We start from the raw sequence: 22510 nt of genomic DNA on the forward strand, positions 1-22510 counted from the left end.
TGCGAATCCCGAACGCCTTCCATGTTTCCCTCTTAAAGCCAGTGGTCCTCAACCGATTCTCCAACAAATCTTCGTCCTCTGCTCCACAAGCCGTCTCAGACGACGTCTACATTGTTAAAGACATTCTAGCCATGAAAACTGTCAGAGAAAGACGTTTTTTCCTAGTGGACTGGAGAGGTTTTGGTCCTGAGGAGAGATCCTTGGAACCCGAGTCTAATATCCTGGATCGGGACCTTCTCAAGGGATTCTTGCAGGGTAGAAAGAGGGGGAGGCCAAAGGGGAGGTACTGTCAGGGCTGCAGCGGCGTCCCACGCTCCGGACCGCCGCCGCACCCCCTCACCCTGTCCTGCAGCCGCCGGTGTCCACGTGCAGGGACCCGGCGCTGCTGCCACTTCGGCCCCTGGGGGCGCCTCACCTCGCCCCGCTCCTGTCCGTCGCTGTGCCGGCCGGCGCGCGCATCCCCGCCTCCTAGGGCGTGCGCACGCCGGCTGTCTCGGAGTTAAAGGGGCAGTTCGCCCCTAATTGGTCACAGCCCACACACTCTCCTATAAATTCCAGCCCTGCCCCACCTCAGGTGTTGGAGCCTCTACTGTACATGCTTCCCATAGCGTTTGGCCCAGCTCCCTGTTGTTCCTGACCTCAGTCCTTGTTCCCAGTTCCTGTCCACTGTCCCGGTCCCTAGCTCCTGCCCGCTGCTTAACCCGTTGTTTCCTGAGTACTGTCTGCCACCTGCGGTTACGCCTACAGACCTCTGCCTGCACTATCTTCTGCCTAGTGCTCCTGCCACGCCTCGCCTGCTGTCACTAGCAACCGAGCCAGGGGTAGCGACCTGGCAGCAAGTCCATCCCGCCTTGCGGCGGGCTCTGGTGATAACCAGCGGCCCCTTAGACTCCGCTCCCTGGTGAGGTTAGTGCCATCGCTAGTGATGGTTCAGTGGATCCACGACTCCAGGCGTTACAATTGGTCAGAACGTGTGGGGCGTTATTCACTACCCTAACCGCAGTGAGGACAGGATCTGACCGCTCTCTCTGTGTCCTGGTGTGATGATGTCATATGACACAAAGGGGACATTAATAAGGGCAAGGGGGAACCCACCTATATAATGTGAGGGAGCTACCTATTATATTGTGGGGGTCCACTATTACCTTATTACTGTTTGGTTGTATGGAGATGACGAAGGTGGGGAGGGGGCTGGAAATGTGAGGAGCTTAAAGGGACAGTGTCATCAGAAAATAACTTATTGTATAATGTTTTTATATTAAACAGATTTTTTTAAAGAATATTTGGTGAAATTTTTTCTAATTTTCCATTTTTCTATCTATATTATAAAATAATCCTGATATAATCCTGACATTCTCACCACTGGGGCTAAAACTAAGCTGAGACATCCTGTTGTGTCTGTGATGATAAGAGGAGGCTGTTAAGTGATCTGTACAGCATTGCAGCGTCATGTGACACCAGTAGATAGAGGAGACAATAGCAGCTCCCTGTGAAATGACCTCTTCACAGGTGACAGAGCGCGCTCAGTAATGTCTCACATTCATCTCAAGGGAACAAAGTCTGTCTATTGTTGTCTATGTCCATGAGGCTTGCTGTAAAGCATGTCACTAAGTGCTGTTAAGAACAGCCCAGGTAATATGGCTGCCCCCATAATAATGTACAAGAAGTGTAATAAAAATTACAGTCAAAAAAACAGAATAAACGAACAAGATCTAGTATCTGACTCCAATCAGTAAAAGGTGACACTATCCCTTTAAGATGTTTGTCTATCAGATTGTGGGGAGGCGGAGGAAGAAGACGAGAATGACCCTGATGTTACGGTGTGTATGATGGAGCCGCCTCCCTCCCAGCCTCTGACTGAGCAGCTGATCATTAATCTGCAGCTAATTGTATGGACTTGTATTGAGCGTCTGATCTCCTGTACAATGTGCCGGTCACACCGTGGTGAGCACAGACTGACATTACATTTATGGTCAGTCCACATGGGCTGCTAACACTGTGACCGGCCCATCCTCCCCCCACACCGCCTCACACGTCTAGCACTGATCTGCTACATTACATTACAAAAAGGATGTCCAGGGGGGGCGAACATTTCCTTCTCTATGACTCGTAACCGGGGCCCCTGCATCAACCCGGATACAGAAATAGAGCAATACCATAGAGGGTCTTCATGCTCTACACTCCCCCCAATGTCTATAAGAGTCTGTGGGTGTCTGTGCTCCATGCTCTACACTCCCCACAATGTCTATAACAGTCTGTGGGTGTCTGTCCTCCATGCTGTACACTGCAGCTCCTATAAGAGTCTGTTGGTGACTGTCCTCCAGGCTCTACACTGCAGCTCCTATAAGAGTCTGTTGGTGACTGTCCTCCATGCTCCACACTGCAGCTCTGCTCCTCTCAGTTGGCAGCTGTGTGTATATCAGCACATGGAGAGCAGGTTTTCAATTACAGCAAGGACGGAGTGACTATAAACCATAAGTAAGCGAGGCGGCGGGGGTGAGGACTGTGGCGGAGGGAGCGGCGTCTCATCCTTGTGACTTCGCAGGTATGAGCGGTGCTGCTGCTGGAGCAGAACCTGCTCTCCGCCGTGTGACATAATGACAGAAAACCACTTTCTCCGTCTGCCGGGGGAGGTGAATTACTGGGGCGCGTCACTTAGTTGCTGCGGCCCCACGTTATAATGGAGCCGAAGTTTTTGTGGTAATTAGTTTCCCGGCAATAAGTTCCTTTGAATTTCTTCCATAAAAACATTAGCGAGCGGCGCATCAATAACTCGCGGCCGTCCGGCGTTTATTAATCCAGCAAAGTAATAACCATTTAGAGCAAAGTGAACATTTGTGCTGCCGATAAACGGCGCGAACGCCAAAACCGATCGCCGGTGCCTATAACTCCTAATGTACGGGAGCAACAATTATTAATAATTCAATTTAATTGAAATGAGCGATGAAATAAGGGGAGGTGAGGAGGAGACTGGTCAGGGCGAGGGCGGCGGTCGCTGGGAGAGGATGCCGCCATGCTGTAATCATTTCATGTGTCTCATGTCGTCCGGTCACGCAGCTTCTACAGGGGAAGAGAAGACGTAATATGTCATATATACCATACAATACATCATGTATGTCCAATAATCCAGAACCTCTCATAATCTGCCACCTGCCAGCTCCAAATACCAGACCACCCCGCCATCTTCACAGAGGATCTTCTGAAGGTTCTAGTGCTTCACAATATCTGATAGTCCCGTCAACTTCTGATACTGAACCAGGTCCGGACTGACAATCAGGCATACCAGGCAAATGTTCTGTGGGCCGCCCAGATTGCCAGTCCCTCCGCACATTTACAATGTCAGTGTGACCTGGGTTACAGTGTCGCTAGACCTGCTCACAGCCAGGGCTGCTCCGTCCATGAGGCAGGAGGAAGTGTTCAGTTGAAAAAAAAAAAAAAATGTAAGTGAACCCTTTGAGATTCTCTTTGCACTAATAACTAATAAAATGTGACCTGATTGTTACCTAAGACAGAATTATACTGTAGATATGCACAATGTAAGGTCAGGTTCACGCTGCTTTGTGCCTCTGTCACAGGTATGTGTCTAGATGCGACTGAGAATGAGATGCTGTCGTATACTGTGGCAGAGAAGTCAAACAATTCAATTGCTGAGGGGAGTGATTCTATTCATGCCTTATACATTGATTTCAATAGCAAGATAAAGTCGGCACTGGGGTGTAGATAGGAACAAGTCCCACAAGTTCTCGGCACTCACCAGAATGGAAGCTGCAGAAAGTTTTATTGCATGTTCAGAAAACACACAGTACAGGATGCATTTTGGCCTATGCTTTTTTCCATTGCCTGACCGTTAGAAAAGGTGCAAGCTGAAATGCATCCTGTGCTGCATGTGTTCTGAAAGTGCAATAAAACTTTCTGCAGCTTTAATTCTGGTGAGTGCCTAGAACTTCTGTATACACTAATGTAACAGGACTCAATACACACAGCACACCCTGCTATTGAGTCACCTTAGGCAGTGTTCATACATGGGGGAAATTTATTATGTGGCGCAGCAGCCATTTCCTGGCGCAGAGACCCCACCTGCACATAAATCTATTTGCAAACACTTGTCTTGCGAATAATGCCAGACTTAATAAATGTCCCCCGTGGTGTTTTGAATGCATTTTTAGGCTATGTTCACACAATGTTTTTGCCCATATTTCGAGGCCATAATTAAAAAAAAAACAAAACAGTCATATAGCCGAAAACAAAGGTTGTGTGAGCATAGCCTCAATGTGAAATCTCAGCAAAGACACAGAAAAACGCATCAAAAACACCATGTGTGAACACACCCTTAAAATGGACATATATGGTCCAAACCAAGCCACTAAGTGACTCTGATCAACCACAGTATATGGATGCTGATGGATACCTGTGACTGAGGAACCAAACACAGTCTGAACTTAGGCTAAGTAATAACACACAGACAGCCTTTTATCAAGCACATTGAGTAAACATTCACAAGGCAGGGAGGAAAGTGAGTGGAAAAGGTCAGACCTCACTTTCGCGGATTTGCGAATTTGCAGCGAGAACTGCTGCGGATCCCTGCCCTGTACACTTATGGGCAGACAAACTCGCAGCAGGATGCACATCCGTTGTATGTCAGCAGGCCGCCCTGTTAAACCACCCACCACCCGCCGCTGGAGCGTATACATCAACTTCTCTACGCTCCGGCTTGCTTCAGGGCTCCCGGCGAGAAGGTGATGTATATGCTTCAGCGGCGGGGGGTTAACAGGGCAGCCTGCTGACATACTCACAGCGGGATGTGCATAAGTGTACAGGGCAGGGATCCGCAGCAGTTCTCGTTGCGAATTCGCAGCGAGAAACCTGCTGCAGATCTGTTATGTGTGAACGCACCCTTAGGGTGCGTTCACACCTACAGGATCTGCAGCTAATTTTCTGCAGCAGATTTCAGTTAAATAACTGAACACAGCATGAAATCTGATGCTGTGTTCAGTTATTTAACTGAAATCTGCTGCAGAAAATCAGCTGCAGATCCTGTAGGTGTGAACGCACCATTAAAGGGTTTTCCAAGATTAGAAGAGAAACAGCTACTTTCTTGCATCACCTCTGTCCTCAGGTTGTGTGTGGCATTACAATTAAGCTCTATTCACTTTAATGGAACTGAGCTGCAAAACTCGGCAGGCTAGAAAACTCAGGGGACTAGTGATCAGCCCACAAACAAGAAGTCTCTGTGTTTCTCTAGCAGTGGACACATGGAGAGAGGATTTACCGTCTGTGGCCCCCTGGCTATTTCCCTTAGCTTCTCTCGCTCCTCTTCCTCCACCGCCTGTGATCTTAGCAGGACGCCCGCTCCTAGGCACAGCATCTACAGTCCTTGATCTTCTCATTCCCTAGACTTAGCATTGATCTCAGGACCTCACGATCTCTATAATAAGTCTTCTGGAAGTTATTGGTACTGACACTTGGTTCACAATGACAGAAAGTTATAAAGATTTGTAATTTACTTCTATTTAAAAATCTCCAGGCTTCCAGTACTTATCAGCTGCTGTATGTCCTGCAGGAAGTGGTGTGGTCTCTCCAGTCTGACACAGTGCTCTCTGTTGCCACCTCTGTCCATGTCAGGAACTGCTGCTGCTCTGTCAGGAGTTGCTGCTGTTTTGGACAGTTTCTGACATGGACAGAGGTGGCAGCAGAGAGCACTGTGTCAGACTGGAAAGAATACACCTCTTTCTGCAGGACATACAGCAGCTGATAAGTACTGGAAGAGTGAGGATTTTTATGTAGAAGTAAATTACAAATTATATAACTTTCTGACACCAGTAGATTTGAAAGAAAAAAACATTTAGCTGGATTACCCCTTTTAGCACCTTTAGCACAGGATTCACTTCCTTTTTCTCCCTGCACTGTGGACGTTTGCTCATTGCCCTTGATTAAAGACCAGACCGGTACAGCCCTCTGGGGATATTAGGTCGCTTACACTGTGTTGGACCATATCACAAGATACAATCAGTCACGCAGTATTAACCATTGCAGGAGTCTAGGCCACTTCAAAGGGTTCACTTACTTTCTCGTTCAGTTGAATGATTTTATTTCTTCCTCTTGGTTCACACAATCAGCTGATGAGTCTTTGTGACTGAGTAGGTGGCGGCTCATCTCCCGGCAGCGCAGTTTTTGTAATCATAGTCATTGCGTCCTGCAGACAATCACCCACACCGCCGCCACCGCTCGCCCACAATTAGTCTTGTGAAGCTGGAATCTATCCGCGGCACAATGCAAAAAAATATAGGTTCCCTGATGAGTAAAGCTTTATTGTATAGATCAATAGGAGGGGAGGTACCTGCTGCAGGAGCTCTATCTCTGCGCACAGCGCCTCGTATGCGCTCTCCATCTTCTCCTCTCTGTAGGATTCCAGCTCTTTCTTCAGCCTGAATGCAAACAAATAAAGGGTCACAAGGTTGTTACACAACGCTACAGGCGGGGGGCGCTACCTCTCATACCGCAGCTGGGGAATACCAGGGTCGAAATGAAACACGTACAGGGAGAATCTGGAGCAATGCGGAAAATTGCACCAAGGTCTTGCAGAAAATAGGATGAAACTAACGGAGGAAACTTCTCTCCCTTATACCAGGAGGTAGCGGCCGCAATCTGCTGTGTGAACGGGCCCCTAGGGTCTCTGCACACCCCACTAAAGAGATGTCCAGCTTATACATGTAAATCCGCATAGGAAACTATCCATTATGGTTTTACAAATGTGAGAAAAGTATATAAAACCGATGGTAAAAGTATATAAAACAGATGGTAAAAGTATATAAAACCAATGGTAAAAGTATATAAAAATAATGATAAAAGTATATAAAACCGAGGGTGAAAGTATATAAAACCAATGGTAAAAGTATATAAAAATAATGATAAAAGTATATAAAACTGATGGTGAAAGTATATAAAACCGATAGTAAAAGTATATAAAACCGATGGTGAACGTATATAAAACCGATGGTAAAAGTATATAAAACTGATGGTGAAAGTATATAAAACCAATGGTAAAAGTATATAAAAATAATTATAAAAGTATATAAAACCAAGGGTGAAAGTATATAAAACCAATGGTAAAAGTATATAAAAATAATGATAAAAGTATATAAAACTGATGGTAAAAGTATATAAAACCGATGGTGGAAGTATATAAAACCAATAGTAAAAGTATATAAAACCGATGGTGAAAGTATATAAAACCGATGGTGGAAGTATATAAAACCAATAGTAAAAGTATATAAAACCGATGGTGAAAGTATATAAAACCGATGGTGAAAGTATATAAAAACAATGATGAAAAAACATAAAACCGATGGTGAAAGTATATAAAACAGATAGTCAAAGTAGATAAAACCGATGATAAAAGTATATACAACAGATAGTCAAAGTATTTAAAACCAATGGTAAAAGTATATAAAACAGATGATAAAAGTAGATAAAACCAATGATAAAAGTATATAAAATCGATGGTGAAAGTATATAAAACCAATAGTAAAAGTATATAAAACCGATGGTAAAAGTATATAAAACCAATGGTGAACGTATATAAAACCAATGGTAAAAGTATATAAAACTGATGGAAAAGGAGATAAAACCAATGGTAAAAGTATATAAAACCAATGATAAAAGTATATAAAACCGATGATAAAAGTATATAAAAAGGATGGTAAAAGTATATAAAACCAATGGTAAAAGTATATAAAACATATGGTGAACGTATATAAAACCGATGATAAAAGTATATAAAAAGGATGGTAAAAGTATATAAAACCAATGGTAAAAGTATATAAAACATATGGTGAACGTATATAAAACCAATCGTAAAAGTATATAAAACTGATGGAAAAGGAGATAAAACCAATGGTAAACGTATATAAAACCAATGGTAAAAGTATATAAAACCGATGGTGAAGGTATATTAAACTGATGGTCTAGTTTAGTTCTGCTTCACCATGTCTGCTATGATTTTTAGTCACTTTTACATTGGCCCCAGTAAAAGGGTTGGGTCTTAAAGGACAACTCCGGCGGGACCCCCCCCCCCCAAAAAAAAACACAGACACACACAGACACCATACTCACCATCCCTCCGGTGACGATCGCCACTCCATTCGCCCGCCGTCCGCCTCACCGTCACCTGCCTCCGACGTCCAGCGATGTCTCTTGCTTCCGGGTCCATGAGAAAGAAAAGGCTGCCAGTGCGCTTGCGCACCGGCAGCCTTTTCATTGGCTGGAGCGCATCACATGGCTTCCAGCAAGCTCAGCCAATCAGGGCTGAGCAAGCTGGAAGCCATGTGATGCGCTCCAGCCAATGAAAAGGCTGCTGGTGCGCATGTGCACCAGCAGCCTTTTCTCTCCCATTCACTCTCAATGAAGACGCCGAAGAGGAAGAAGACCCGGACCGCCCCCCAGCTCTGACGTCACCCGACACCAGAGAAGAGGACCGTGACGACCGTAATAGGTAATGTATACATTCTTTAACTTCCGGGGTGGGGGGTCGGGGTCGGAAAGTGGGGGAAGGGGGCCAGACCGGGTATTTAACCACATTACAAAGTTATATAACTTTGTAATGTGTGTTAAATAAGCCAAAAAAAAATTTCGCCGGAGTTGTCCTTTAAATGGGTTATCCAGAATTAGGAAGAAAAAAAAACACAGCTACCCCTGTCCTCAGGTTGTGTGTGTAATTACAATTCAGCTCCATTCCCTTCAACGGTACACAGCTTTAAAATTAAACACAAAACTGAGGACGGGGAGACGTTGTTTTTCTGGAGGAACGCAGCCATGTTTTTGTAAGTCTGGATAAATTGAAAAGTGTTCTCACAGAATTATCCACGTGGAAAGTGTTCTCACAGAATTATCCACGAGGAAAGTGTTCTCACAGATGTATCCACGAGGAAAGTGTTCTCACAGATGTATCCACGAGGAAAGTGTTCTCACAGAATTATCCACGAGGAAAGTGTTCTCACAGATGTATCCACGAGGAAAGTGTTCTCCCAGATGTATCCACGAGGAAAGTGTTCTCCCAGATGTATCCACGAGGAAAGTGTTCTCCCAGATGTATCCACGAGGAAAGTGTTCTCACAGATGTATCCACGAGGAAAGTGTTCTCACAGAATTATCCACGAGGAAAGTGTTCTCACAGAATTATCCACGAGGAAAGTGTTCTCACAGATGTATCCACGAGGAAAGTGTTCTCACAGATGTATCCACGAGGAAAGTGTTCTCCCAGATGTATCCACGAGGAAAGTGTTCTCCCAGATGTATCCACGAGGAAAGTGTTCTCACAGATGTATCCACGAGGAAAGTGTTCTCACAGAATTATCCACGAAGAAAGTGTTCTCACAGATGTATCCACGAGGAACGTGTTCTCCACAAGGAAAGTGTTCTCACAGATGTATCCACGAGGAAAGTGTTCTCACAGATGTATCCACGAGGAAAGTGTTCTCAAAGATGTATCCACGAGGAAAGTGTTCTCACAGATGTATCCACGAGGAAAGTGTTCTCACAGATGTATCCATGAGGAAAGTGTTCTCACAGAATTATCCACGAGGAAAGTGTTCTCACAGATGTATCCACGAGGAACGTGTTCTCCACAAGGAAAGTGTTCTCACAGATGTATCCACGAGGAAAGTGTTCTCACAGATGTATCCACGAGGAAAGTGTTCTCACAAATGTATCCACGAGGAACGAGGAAAGTGTTCTCACAGAATTATCCACAAGGAAAGTGTTCTTACAGATGTATCCATGAGGAAAGTGTTCTCACAGAATAATCTACGAGGAAAGTGTTCTCACAGATGTATCCACGAGGAAAGTGTTCTCCCAGATGTATCCACAAGGAAAGTGTTCTCACAGATGTATCCTCGAGGAAAGTGTTCTCACAGATGTATCCACGAGGAAAGTGTTCTCACAGAATTATCTACGAGGAAAGTGTTCTCACAGATGTATCCACAAGGAAAGTGTTCTCACAGATGTATCCACGAGGAAAGTGTTCTCACAGATGTATCCACGAGGAAAGTGTTCTCACAGAATTATCCACGAAGAAAGTGTTCTCACAGAATTATCCACGAGGCTTTGGTGCGGCCCCATCTGGAGTATGCTGTCTAGTTTTGGAACCCGATTCATAAAAAGGATGTTCTAGAGCTGGAGAGGGTACAAAGACGGGCAACTAAACTAATAAGGGGAATGGAGCATCTTAGTTATGAGGAGAGATTAAAAGAATTACATTTGTTTAGTCTGGAGAAGAGACGTTTAAGGGGAGATATGATTAACTTATTTAAATATATAAATGGCCCCTACAAGAGATATGGGGAAAAGATGTTCCAGGTAAACCCCCCTCAAAGGACAAGAGGGCACTGCCTCCGCCTGGAGAAAAAAAGGTTCAACCTCCGGAGGCGACAAGCCTTCTTTACCATGAGAACTGTGAATCTGTGGAACAGTCTACCACAGGATCTGGTCACAGCAAAAACAGTAGAGGGCTTCAAAACCGGCCTAGACAAGTTCTTAGAGCAAAATAATATAAATGCATATGTATAGAACCTATCGCCCCTCCCCCTTCCCTGTATCCATCCCCTCCTTGGTTGAACTTGATGGACATGTGTCTTTTTTCAACCGTATTAACTATGAGGAAAGTGTTCTCACAGATGTATCCACGAGGAAAGTGTTCTCACAGATGTATCCACGAGGAACGTGTTCTCCACAAGGAAAGTGTTCTCACAGATGTATCCACGAGGAAAGTGTTCTCACAGATGTATCCACGAGGAAAGTGTTCTCAAAGATGTATCCACGAGGAAAGTGTTCTCACAGATGTGTCCACGAGGAAAGTGTTCTCACAGATGTATCCATGAGGAAAGTGTTCTCACAGAATTATCCACGAGGAAAGTGTTCTCACAGATGTATCCACAAGGAAAGTGTTCTCACAGATGTATCCACGAGGAAAGTGTTCTCACAGATGTATCCACGAGGAAAGTGTTCTCACAGATGTATCCACGAGGAAAGTGTTCTCACAGATGTATCCACGAGGAACGAGGAAAGTGTTCTCACAGAATTATCCACAAGGAAAGTGTTCTTACAGATGTATCCACGAGGAAAGTGTTCTCACAGAATAATCTACAAGGAAAGTGTTCTCACAGATGTATCCACGAGGAAAGTGTTCTCACAGATGTATCCACAAGGAAAGTGTTCTCACAGATGTATCCACGAGGAAAGTGTTCTCACAGATGTATCCACGAGGAAAGTGTTCTCACAGATGTATCCACGAGGAAAGTGTTCTCACAGATGTATCCACGAGGAACGAGGAAAGTGTTCTCACAGAATTATCCACAAGGAAAGTGTTCTTACAGATGTATCCACGAGGAAAGTGTTCTCACAGAATAATCTACAAGGAAAGTGTTCTCACAGATGTATCCACGAGGAAAGTGTTCTCACAGATGTATCCACAAGGAAAGTGTTCTCCCAGATGTATCCACGAGGAAAGTGTTGTCACAGATGTATCCACGAGGAAAGTGTTCTCACAGATGTATCCACGAGGAAAGTGTTCTCCCAGATGTATCCACAAGGAAAGTGTTCTCACAGATGTATCCACGAGGAAAGTGTTCTCACAGATGTATCCACGAGGAAAGTGTTCTCCCAGAATTATCTACGAGGAAAGTGTTCTCACAGATGTATCCACGAGGAAAGTGTTCTCACAGATGTATCCACGAGGAAAGTGTTCTCACAGATGTATCCACGAGGAAAGTGTTCTCACAGAATTATCCACGAAGAAAGTGTTCTCACAGATGTATCCACGAGGAACGTGTTCTCCACAAGGAAAGTGTTATCACAGATGTATCCACGAGGAAAGTGTTCTCACAGATGTATCCACGAGGAAAGTGTTCTCAAAGATGTATCCACGAGGAAAGTGTTCTCACAGATGTATCCACGAGGAAAGTGTTCTCACAGATGTATCCATGAGGAAAGTGTTCTCACAGAATTATCCACGAGGAAAGTGTTCTCACAGATGTATCCACGAGGAAAGTGTTTCCACAGAATTATCCACGAGGAAAGTGTTCTCAAAGATGTATTCACGAGAAAAGTGTTCTCACAGAATTATCCATGAGGAAAGTGTTCTCACAGAATTATCCACAAGGAAAGTATTCTCACAGAATTATCTACGAGGAAAGTGTTCTCACAGAATTATCCATGAGGAAAGTGTTCTCACAGAATTATCCACGAGGAAAGTGTTCTCACAGATGTATCCACGAAGAAAGTGTTCTCACAGAATTATCCACGAGGAAAGTGTTCTCACAGATGTATCCACGAGGAAAGTGTTCTCACAGAATTATCCATGAGGAAAGTGTTCTCACAGATTAATCCTCAAGGAAAGTGTTCTCACAGATGTATCCACGAGGAAAGTGTTCTCACAGAATTATCCATGAGGAAAGTGTTCTCACAGATGTATCCATGAGGAAAGTGTTCTCACAGATGTATCCATGAGGAAAGTGTTCTCACAGATAAATCCTCAAGGAAAGTGTTCTCACAGATGTATCCACAAGGAAAGTGTTCTCACAGATGTATCCACGTGGAAAGTGTTCTCACAGAATTATGCACGAGGAAAGTGTTCTCACAGATGTATCCATGAGGAAAGTGTTCTCAGAGATGTATCAACGAGGAAAGTGTTCTCGCAGATGTATCCACGAGGAAAGTATTCTCACAGAATTATCCACGAGAAAAGTGTTCTCACAGATGTATCCATGAGGAAAGTGTTCTCAGAGATGTATCAACGAGGAAAGTGTTCTCGCAGATGTATCCACGAGGAAAGTGTTCTCACAGAATTATCCACGAGGAAAGTGTTCTCACAGAATTATCCACGAGGAAAATGTTCTCACAGATGTATCCTCGATTCTAGAGTAAGAATGCTTGGGCACATTATTACACTGTTTCATTTAAAGGGCTTATCCTGTTAGGTAAAATAAATGTTGAATCACCCCCCCCCCTTCCTGGAGACTAACAATTCCTTTCTATACTTGTTATTATCTATTCAGTCTCCTTCCCCTAGTTCTGAGCTGCTGTTTTCTGCTGAAGACACAGAAAACTGTGTGTGAGCGGTTCTCTCTGTCTCCCCCTTGTCCCCCCTCCCTTCTGAGACGCCTGATGTAAACAAGTCACTGGCTGTCTATGCACTCTGTAATGCTGGGAGGGATCACAGTGAGGTGACCTCAGATTAGCCCTCCCTGCATTGCAGATCTGGAGTGTGGTAGACCTGTAGCTCTATTTCCTGGCCTGGGAAGAGCGGCTCTTTGGCGGCACCCAGTGATCAGCTCCATCTAACATGGCACCTGCCGGCAGATAAGCTATGCAGCCACTGGGGGGCGCTGCAGCTGGCACTGTCAGGAAGAAGGCGGTGAGTGAGTGACTTTATAGTGTGAAGGGTGCACATAACCCAGGGCTGGCCCCCATACATGCGTCTATGGATCATGCGTCAGTGGAAGCAGAACGGCTGGGAATTATATTATATTACGGCAGATAATGGGATGTTCTTGCATAATTTTGCCGTTTTACATATAGAATGATTCCTGTAATGTTTTCCTCATGTTTTACCTTAAGATCTAATCATCTCACAATTGCTTTTCTCTCTAATCTCTGCGGCTTTATGAAATATGTCGGCTGCGCATCTGAGTAATGCAGAGTATATAAAGCATCAACTGGAGGGGGGGCAGCTGGTAGTTAGTAATGGGGGCACAAGGTGCGTGGAGGAATGGCAGAACTCACCGGAAAGTGACGTACAGAGAGGAAAAAACTATACATTACATATACATTCCATCCATATGGTCTAATAGAGTGAGTGTCCTCCAGACATAGCAGTTAGGCAAGCTCCAGTGGGCTATGATCAGCTGAAAGCTGCCGGCCCCTGGTGATGGTGGCAGAATCTGGCACAGCAGAGGTGGGAGAACTGATGGTGTGATCCTGCACAGCAGAGGTGAGGGAGTTAATGGTTCAGGGAAGAAAAAGAGTGCTGCACCTCACACCTATGGCTGATACTAGTACCTCTCGGCTGCATAAAAAACATCAGAATTCTGTATGTGAATTGATCAAGCCACACTGCCCCATGTACCGCGTGCAGGTATGTGATGCACATGGGTCCCTACACTAAGTCCACACTGTGCCAGTCAGCGACCACCACCCCCGCAGGCGTGCACAGTCAGGGAAGGGAGGCCATGGAACGGCCCTGCAACCCCCATGCTACAGGACCAGACCCAAAAATGCCACACCAAAACCCAGCCAGCACCACCGGCGGAGGAAGCTGCCCCCAAACAGCACAAGTCTGGATAAGGTATTGCACTCACCATAGCTATTAAAGACAGAATGGGATAGACATGAGGGATTAAAACCATGAGCACTCAGGTGTCTCCTGCTAATTGCGGTCATGTGGGTCTCACCAGGAGGAGTGCAAAACACAGAGAAAAGAGATAAACAAAATACGGTTCAGGGAAGAAAAAGAGTGCTGCACCTCAAACCTATGGCTGATACTAGTACCTCTCGGCTGCATAAAAAACATCAGAATTCTGTATGTGAATTGATCAAGCCACACTGCCCCATGTACCGCGTGCAGGTATCTGATACACATGGGTCCCTACACTAAGTCCACACTGTGCCAGTCAGCGACCACCACCCCCGCAGGCATGCACAGTCAGGGAAGGGAGGCCATGGAACGGCCCTGCAACCCCCATGCTACAGGACCAGACCCAAAAATGCCACACCAAAACCCAGCCAGCACCACCGGCGGGGGAAGCTGCCCCCAAACAGCACAAGTCTGGATAAGGTATTGCACTCACCATAGCTATCAAAGACAGAATGGGACAGACAGGAGGGATTAAAACCATGAGCACTCAGGTGTCTCCTGCTAATTGCGGTCATGTGGGTCTCACCAGGAGGAGTGCAAAACACGGAGAAAAGAGAGAAACAAAATACGGTTCAGGGAAGAAAAAGAGTGCAGCACCTCACACCTATGGCTGATACTAGTTCCTCTCGGCTGCATAAAAAACATCGGAATTGTGTATGTGAATTGATCAAGCCACACTGCCCCATGTACCGCGTGGAGGAATCTGATACACATGGGTCCCTAAACTAAGTCCACACTGTGCCACTGTGTATGGTGTAATCCTGCACAGCAGAGGTCATAGGGTTAACCTGGATTATTCTAATATCTTGGATATTTCTTCATCCTTGAATACATGGACACAACAAGTGTTTTCTCATCATGAACTGTTTCAATTGAAGGCTGAGTGTCTGGTACACAGGGAAAGGGGGAAGCGCATATTATGTGAAAGTGTCTTTGCATAGAATGTATTTTTCTAACATTTTGACCTATATATGGTAAACAACATGTTGTACTAGCCTGACAGGAAACTGCTGACCATCTATGGATTGACCTATCAGAGTGTGACATGTTTGTGTCTTGTGACTTGAGACCCCGCCTGTTTTGAAAGTTTATGTATATCATGTGAATACACTGCGCATGAGTAATATCGCCCCAAATTCTGTCTATAAAAGTTAACACAAAACAATAAAGGGTGCTCTTCCCAAACTTATGTTACTGATACGTACATCAGCTGTCTGTGTCTGTGATTTTAAGTTGTAAGCAGAACTGCAGCTGCTAACTCTAATTTGAACCATCCTATCCTGGGTAGTGTCTGGTCTCATAAAGTCAGGCAAATTAAAAGTTATAATAATCCTATGAAGCAGAAAAAGACCTTACGTGTAATAATAAATTGCAATCAATACAAGTAGAATATGAAAGTTCAAAATTTTATTAGCTAAAAAATTTTTAACAATGGCAGTAAAAAATTCAGAAACCACACATGGAAGACAGCATCACAGGTATGGACAGGTCCGGGTAACCTGATAATACAGGCTGCAACACGCTGTGAATTATAGGGAGATAGTCAAATGACCATGCACTGATGCTATATGTAACCTGGATAAATGGCTCTAAAGCCCAAACAATAACTTAAGTAGACCATCCATGGCAAAGTGACTAAGTGCTAAAGTGCATAAAGCAAGGTGCAGAGCATACCCATCTACAGTTCACTGCCCGTCCTGGATGCCGCCAAACCCCGACGTACGTTTCGTCTCCTTCATCAGGGGGTGACGTCATCACAGCAGGACACATCTTATATACCTGATCCCCATCACATGTGTAATGGAAAAAGCACCTGTAGTCCATAATCGGCAGCATGCAGTATGCGGTCCAGGTCCGCCCCGCCGGATGTGACGTCACCAGACGCGCGCGCCAAGGGGAAGGCCGGCCACAGCAAACTACGTCAATGTGACCCGTCCTCCCCGCGGCAGCGCCCCCCAGTAGAGACACCCACCAGGCGAGGACAGCCCCTTTCCACACCCCGCATGCGCTCTACTACCGGTCGGATCAGAAGGGATTAATAATGGCACGTAATACTGAGATGGCTGTAACATAAGGATGGAGGGAGAATACCATGATAGACCAAATACAGAAGAATAATGAATTATTTCTAATCTAATATAATAGCAGCAAAATAAATATCCAATAAATAAATAAATAAATGTGTAAATGAATACCCACAATATCGCCAACTACAAATCACATAGTGTGAGTCATATCTCATATATATTAATAAAAACATACTGAAAACTACAAATCATAGTGTCAAGAAACAACAACCCAAACAAACAGACAGTGAGATAGTGACAAAAAAACTCCATAAGGTGTGAGTGATTATGTGTGAATGTAAAGTGCTTCATGTATTAACAAAACGCATCCATGTGCGAAAAGACGCATATACCGGTGCGTGTATGAATAGCTAAGTGCAAAAAGACATGAAAAGTGCAAAAAATATAGGATGATATCCAAAAGTGCAATAAGAAAGCGCATCGCTGTGAAAAACTAGACCAGCGTGCAAAATATCGTATACAAATGTGAACTTGGTCCTAGTGTCATGGGCCAAAAAATATATCTGGTGGTGTGTAAAGTGCAAGTGCATAATGACACAATATTGGATATTTAAAACAACAAGAAATCATGATGCAATAATGAGTTACACCAATCAAAAAAATAAAATAAAATAAAATATAATAAATAAAAAATAAAAAAAAAATTTTTTTATTTTTTTTTTTAGAAAATGGAAAATCATAATAAAAAAAAAATACAAAATAAAAAATAAAATTAATAATAAAAAGTAAATAGAACTGATAATCATGAAATAATAATAATAGTGAGAAACAATATATATTATTTATATAATTTATAAATAAAGCAAATATAAAATAAAAAATGAAAAAAAGTGAAAAAATGAAAAGTAAATGAAAAGTAAATAAATAAATAGGATCCATCCTTCTACTTTATTTCTTCTATTTTCTCCACCTTCACCCTCTCTTCTTTCTTCCCCTCCATGTAAACAAAATGGCCATCTTCAGAAAACCAGTAACAGTCTCATCTATCTATCCAAAACCGTCCGTTATTGGATGTTATATGGACCAATATATCGTACTACAAGAATAAAAATAGACATAACACAAATTAAAAACAAGCATTCATATACGCTTAAAAAGTAAATAAGTTAAAAACAACCTGCTGAGAGGTTCTATATTAGTGCTCAGAGAAATGGCGCAAAACTTATAACTTCATTTAAACCTTGGGGATGCAATGTCTTCAATCTCCAAATCCATTTGCTTTCACATTGGCCCAATCTTTTACTGATGTCACCTCCACGTATGTCACTTACAATTCGGTCAATGCCCTTCACTCGGAACAATGTCGGATCACAATTGTGATGCAATTTAAAGTGTCTCGCCACTGGTTTCAGTGATTCAACTGTTTCTTCATTCTCTGCACCCAAAATGTCTCTCACGTGTTCACGGACCCTTACTTTTAGTTCCCGTGTAGTCATTCCAATGTATATCATGGGGCATGGGCAGCTGGCATAGTATACCACCCCTTTGGTGTTGCATGATATTGTTAGGGTCCGTGAACACGTGAGAGACATTTTGGGTGCAGAGAATGAAGAAACAGTTGAATCACTGAAACCAGTGGCGAGACACTTTAAATTGCATCACAATTGTGATCCGACATTGTTCCGAGTGAAGGGCATTGACCGAATTGTAAGTGACATACGTGGAGGTGACATCAGTAAAAGATTGGGCCAATGTGAAAGCAAATGGATTTGGAGATTGAAGACATTGCATCCCCAAGGTTTAAATGAAGTTATAAGTTTTGCGCCATTTCTCTGAGCACTAATATAGAACCTCTCAGCAGGTTGTTTTTAACTTATTTACTTTTTAAGCGTATATGAATGCTTGTTTTTAATTTGTGTTATGTCTATTTTTATTCTTGTAGTACGATATATTGGTCCATATAACATCCAATAACGGACGGTTTTGGATAGATAGATGAGACTGTTACTGGTTTTCTGAAGATGGCCATTTTGTTTACATGGAGGGGAAGAAAGAAGAGAGGGTGAAGGTGGAGAAAATAGAAGAAATAAAGTAGAAGGATGGATCCTATTTATTTATTTACTTTTCATTTACTTTTCATTTTTTCACTTTTTTTCATTTTTTATTTTATATTTGCTTTATTTATAAATTATATAAATAATATATATTGTTTCTCACTATTATTATTATTTCATGATTATCAGTTCTATTTACTTTTTATTATTAATTTTATTTTTATTTTTTATTTTGTATTTTTTTATTTTTTATCATGATTTTCCATTTTCTAAAAAAAAAAAAAATAAATAAAATTTTTATTTTTTATTTATTATATATTTTATTTTTTTTTGATTGGTGTAACTCATTATTGCATCATGATTTCTTGTTGTTTTAAATATCCAATATTGTGTCATTATGCACTTGCACTTTACACACCACCAGATATATTTTTTGGCCCATGACACTAGGACCAAGTTCACATTTGTATACGATATTTTGCACGCTGGTCTAGTTTTTCACAGCGATGCGCTTTCTTATTGCACTTTTGGATATCATCCTATATTTTTTGCACTTTTCATGTCTTTTTGCACTTAGCTATTCATACACGCACCGGTATATGCGTCTTTTCGCACATGGATGCGTTTTGTTAATACATGAAGCACTTTACATTCACACATAATCACTCACACCTTATGGAGTTTTTTTGTCACTATCTCACTGTCTGTTTGTTTGGGTTGTTGTTTCTTGACACTATGATTTGTAGTTTTCAGTATGTTTTTATTAATATATATGAGATATGACTCACACTATGTGATTTGTAGTTGGCGATATTGTGGGTATTCATTTACACATTTATTTATTTATTTATTGGATATTTATTTTGCTGCTATTATATTAGATTAGAAATAATTCATTATTCTTCTGTATTTGGTCTATCATGGTATTCTCCCTCCATCCTTATGTTACAGCCATCTCAGTATTACGTGCCATTATTAATCCCTTCTGATCCGACCGGTAGTAGAGCGCATGCGGGGTGTGGAAAGGGGCTGTCCTCGCCTGGTGGGTGTCTCTACTGGGGGGCGCTGCCGCGGGGAGGACGGGTCACAGTGACGTAGTTTGCTGTGGCCGGCCTTCCCCTTGGCGCGCGCGTCTGGTGACGTCACATCCGGCGGGGCGGACCTGGACCGCATACTGCATGCTGCCGATTATGGACTACAGGTGCTTTTTCCATTACACATGTGATGGGGATCAGGTATATAAGATGTGTCCTGCTGTGATGACGTCACCCCCTGATGAAGGAGACGAAACGTACGTCGGGGTTTGGCGGCATCCAGGACGGGCAGTGAACTGTAGATGGGTATGCTCTGCACCTTGCTTTATGCACTTTAGCACTTAGTCACTTTGCCATGGATGGTCTACTTAAGTTATTGTTTGGGCTTTAGAGCCATTTATCCAGGTTACATATAGCATCAGTGCATGGTCATTTGACTATCTCCCTATAATTCACAGCGTGTTGCAGCCTGTATTATCAGGTTACCCGGATCTGTCCATACCTGTGATGCTGTCTTCCATGTGTGGTTTCTGAATTTTTTACTGCCATTGTTAAAAATTTTTTAGCTAATAAAATTTTGAACTTTCATATTCTACTTGTATTGATTGCAATTTATTATTACACGTAAGGTCTTTTTCTGCTTCATAGGATTATTATTGATTTGAGACTGTGTTTGTTATGTATATGACAATAACTCTACATTGAGTATTTATACATATGTATATGTGTGTATCCATTTTGGATGTAAATTAAAAGTTAACCTTATCAAAAGGTGAGGGATCTAATGGTGTAATCCGACACAACAGAGGTGGGAGAATTGAGGATGTAATCCGACACAACAGAGGTGGGAGAATTGAGGATGTAATCCGACACAGCAGAGGTGGGAGAATTGAGGATGTAATCCGGCACAGCAGAGGTGGGAGAACTGAGGATGTAATCCGGCACAGCAGAGGTGGGAGAACTGAGGATGTAATCCGGCACAGCAGAGGTGGGAGAACTGAGGATGTAATCTGGCTCAGCAGAGGTGGGGGAGCAGATAGTGTAATCCGGCACAGCAGAGCTTGGGGAGTAGATGGTATAATCCGAAACAGCAGAGGTGGGGGAGCTGATGGTGTAATCCGGCACAGCAGAGTTAGGGGAGCTGATGGTGTAATCCGGCACAGCAGAGGTGGGGGAGCTGATGGTGTAATCCGGCACAGCAGAGGTGTGGGAGTTGATGGTATAATCTGGCACAGCAGAGCTGGGGGAGCTGATTGAGTAATCCGGCACAGCAGAGCTTGGGGAGTTGATGGTGTAATCTGGCACAGCAGAGGTGGGGGAGCTGACTGTATAATCCGGCACAGCAGATTTTAGGGAGTAGATTGTGTAATCTGGCACAATAAAGGTGGGGGAGCTGATGGTGTAATCCGGCACAGCAGACCTTGGGGAGTAGATGGTGTAATCCGAAACAGCAGAGGTAGGGGAGCTGATGGTGTAATCCGGCACAACAGAGCTGGGGGATCTGATGGTGTAATCCGACACAGCAGAGGTGTAAGAGAGATGATGGTGTAATCCGCCACAGCAGAGGTGTGGGTGCTGATGGTGTAATCTGGAACAGCAGAGGTGGGGGGGCTGACAGTTTAATCCGGCACAGCAGAAGTGGGGGAGCTGATGGTGTAATCCGGCACAGCAGAGCTGGGGGAGCTGATGGTGTAATCCAGCACAGCAGTGGTGGGGAGTTGATGGTTTAATCCGGAACAGCAGAGGTGGGGGGGCTGACGGTGTAATCCGGCACAGCAGAAGTGGGGGAGCTGATGGTGTAATCCGGCACAGCAGAGGTGGGGGAGCTGATGGTGTAATCTGGCACAGCAGAGCTGGTAGAGCTGATGGTGTAATCCGGCACAGCAGAGCTGGGGGAGCTCGCATTTCACATACACAACACTATGCGATGGGTGATGTCTGATCTCCTGCTCCAGGCAACATGTTGGAGGATTAGCAACCAAAATCCTATTTCTTGTAGCCGGTAAGGAAAGCGGGGGAAGAGGCAAAGCAAACTATCAGACAGGTATGAGGTGGGGTATGTGGTCAGGTATGTGGTGAGGTATGAGGTGGGGTATGTGGTCAGGTATGTGGTGAGGTATGAGGTCAGGTATGAGGTGGGGTATGTGGTCAGATATGAGGTGAGGTATGAGGTGGGGTATGTGGTCAGATATGAGGTGAGGTATGAGGTGGGGTATGTGGTCAGATATGAGGTGAGGTATGAGGTGGGGTATGTGGTAAGGTATGAGGTGGGGTATGTGGTATGTGGTCAGGTATGGGGTCGGGTATGTGGTGAGGTATGAGGTCAGGTATGAGGTGGGGTATGTGGTGAGGTATGAGGTGGGGTATGTGGTCAGGTATGGGGTGGGGTATGTGGTCAGGTATGAGGTGGGGTATGTGGTATGTGGTCAGGTATGGGGTGGGGTATGTGGTCGGGTATGTGGTGAGGTATGAGGTCAGGTATGAGGTGGGGTATGTGGTCAGGTATGGGGTGGGGTATGTGGTCAGGTATAAGGTGGGGTATGTAGTCAGGTATATAGTGGGGTCAGGTATGAGGTGGAATATGATGTCAGGTACTGTATATAGTGGGGTATGTGGTCAGGTAGGAGGTGGGGTATGTGGTCAGGTAAGAGAAGGGCTATGTAGTGAGGTATGTGGTGAGGTATGAGGTGGGGTATGAGGTGAGGTATGTGGTTAGGTAGGAGGTGGGGTATGTGGTCAGGTAGGAGGTGGGGTATGTGGTCAGGTATGAGGTGGACTAGGTGGTCAGGTATGAGAAGGGTTATGTGGTCAGGTATGAGGTGAGGTATGAGGTGGAGTATGTGGTCAGGTATGAGGTGGGATATGTGGTCAGGTATGAGGTGGGGTATGTGGTCAGGTATGAGGTGGGGTATGAGGTGAGGTATGTGGTCAGGTATGAGGTGGGGTATGTGGTCAGGTATGAGGTGGGGTATGTGGTCAGGTATGAGG

At 44.0% G+C, this 22510-nt stretch overlaps 1 protein-coding gene across 2 annotated transcripts in view; it reads right to left on the minus strand.

Moving 5' to 3' along the window:
- Window positions 1-2911: 2911 nt before the first annotated feature.
- Window positions 2912-22510, minus strand: part of CCDC172 (coiled-coil domain containing 172) — a 37287-nt gene continuing 17688 nt past the window's right edge. For both annotated transcript variants that reach the window (XM_069978814.1, XM_069978815.1), the window contains exons 7-8: window positions 6338-6425; window positions 2912-3060 (exon numbers count right to left, since the gene is read on the minus strand). In XM_069978814.1, the coding sequence (XP_069834915.1) occupies window positions 3037-3060; window positions 6338-6425 (112 nt within the window). In that variant the 3' untranslated portion in view covers window positions 2912-3036. The remainder of the gene's footprint in view (window positions 3061-6337; window positions 6426-22510) is intronic.

Source organism: Dendropsophus ebraccatus, chromosome 8 (assembly GCF_027789765.1).
Source record: "Dendropsophus ebraccatus isolate aDenEbr1 chromosome 8, aDenEbr1.pat, whole genome shotgun sequence".
In the NCBI taxonomy this organism is placed as follows: Eukaryota; Metazoa; Chordata; class Amphibia; order Anura; family Hylidae; genus Dendropsophus; species Dendropsophus ebraccatus.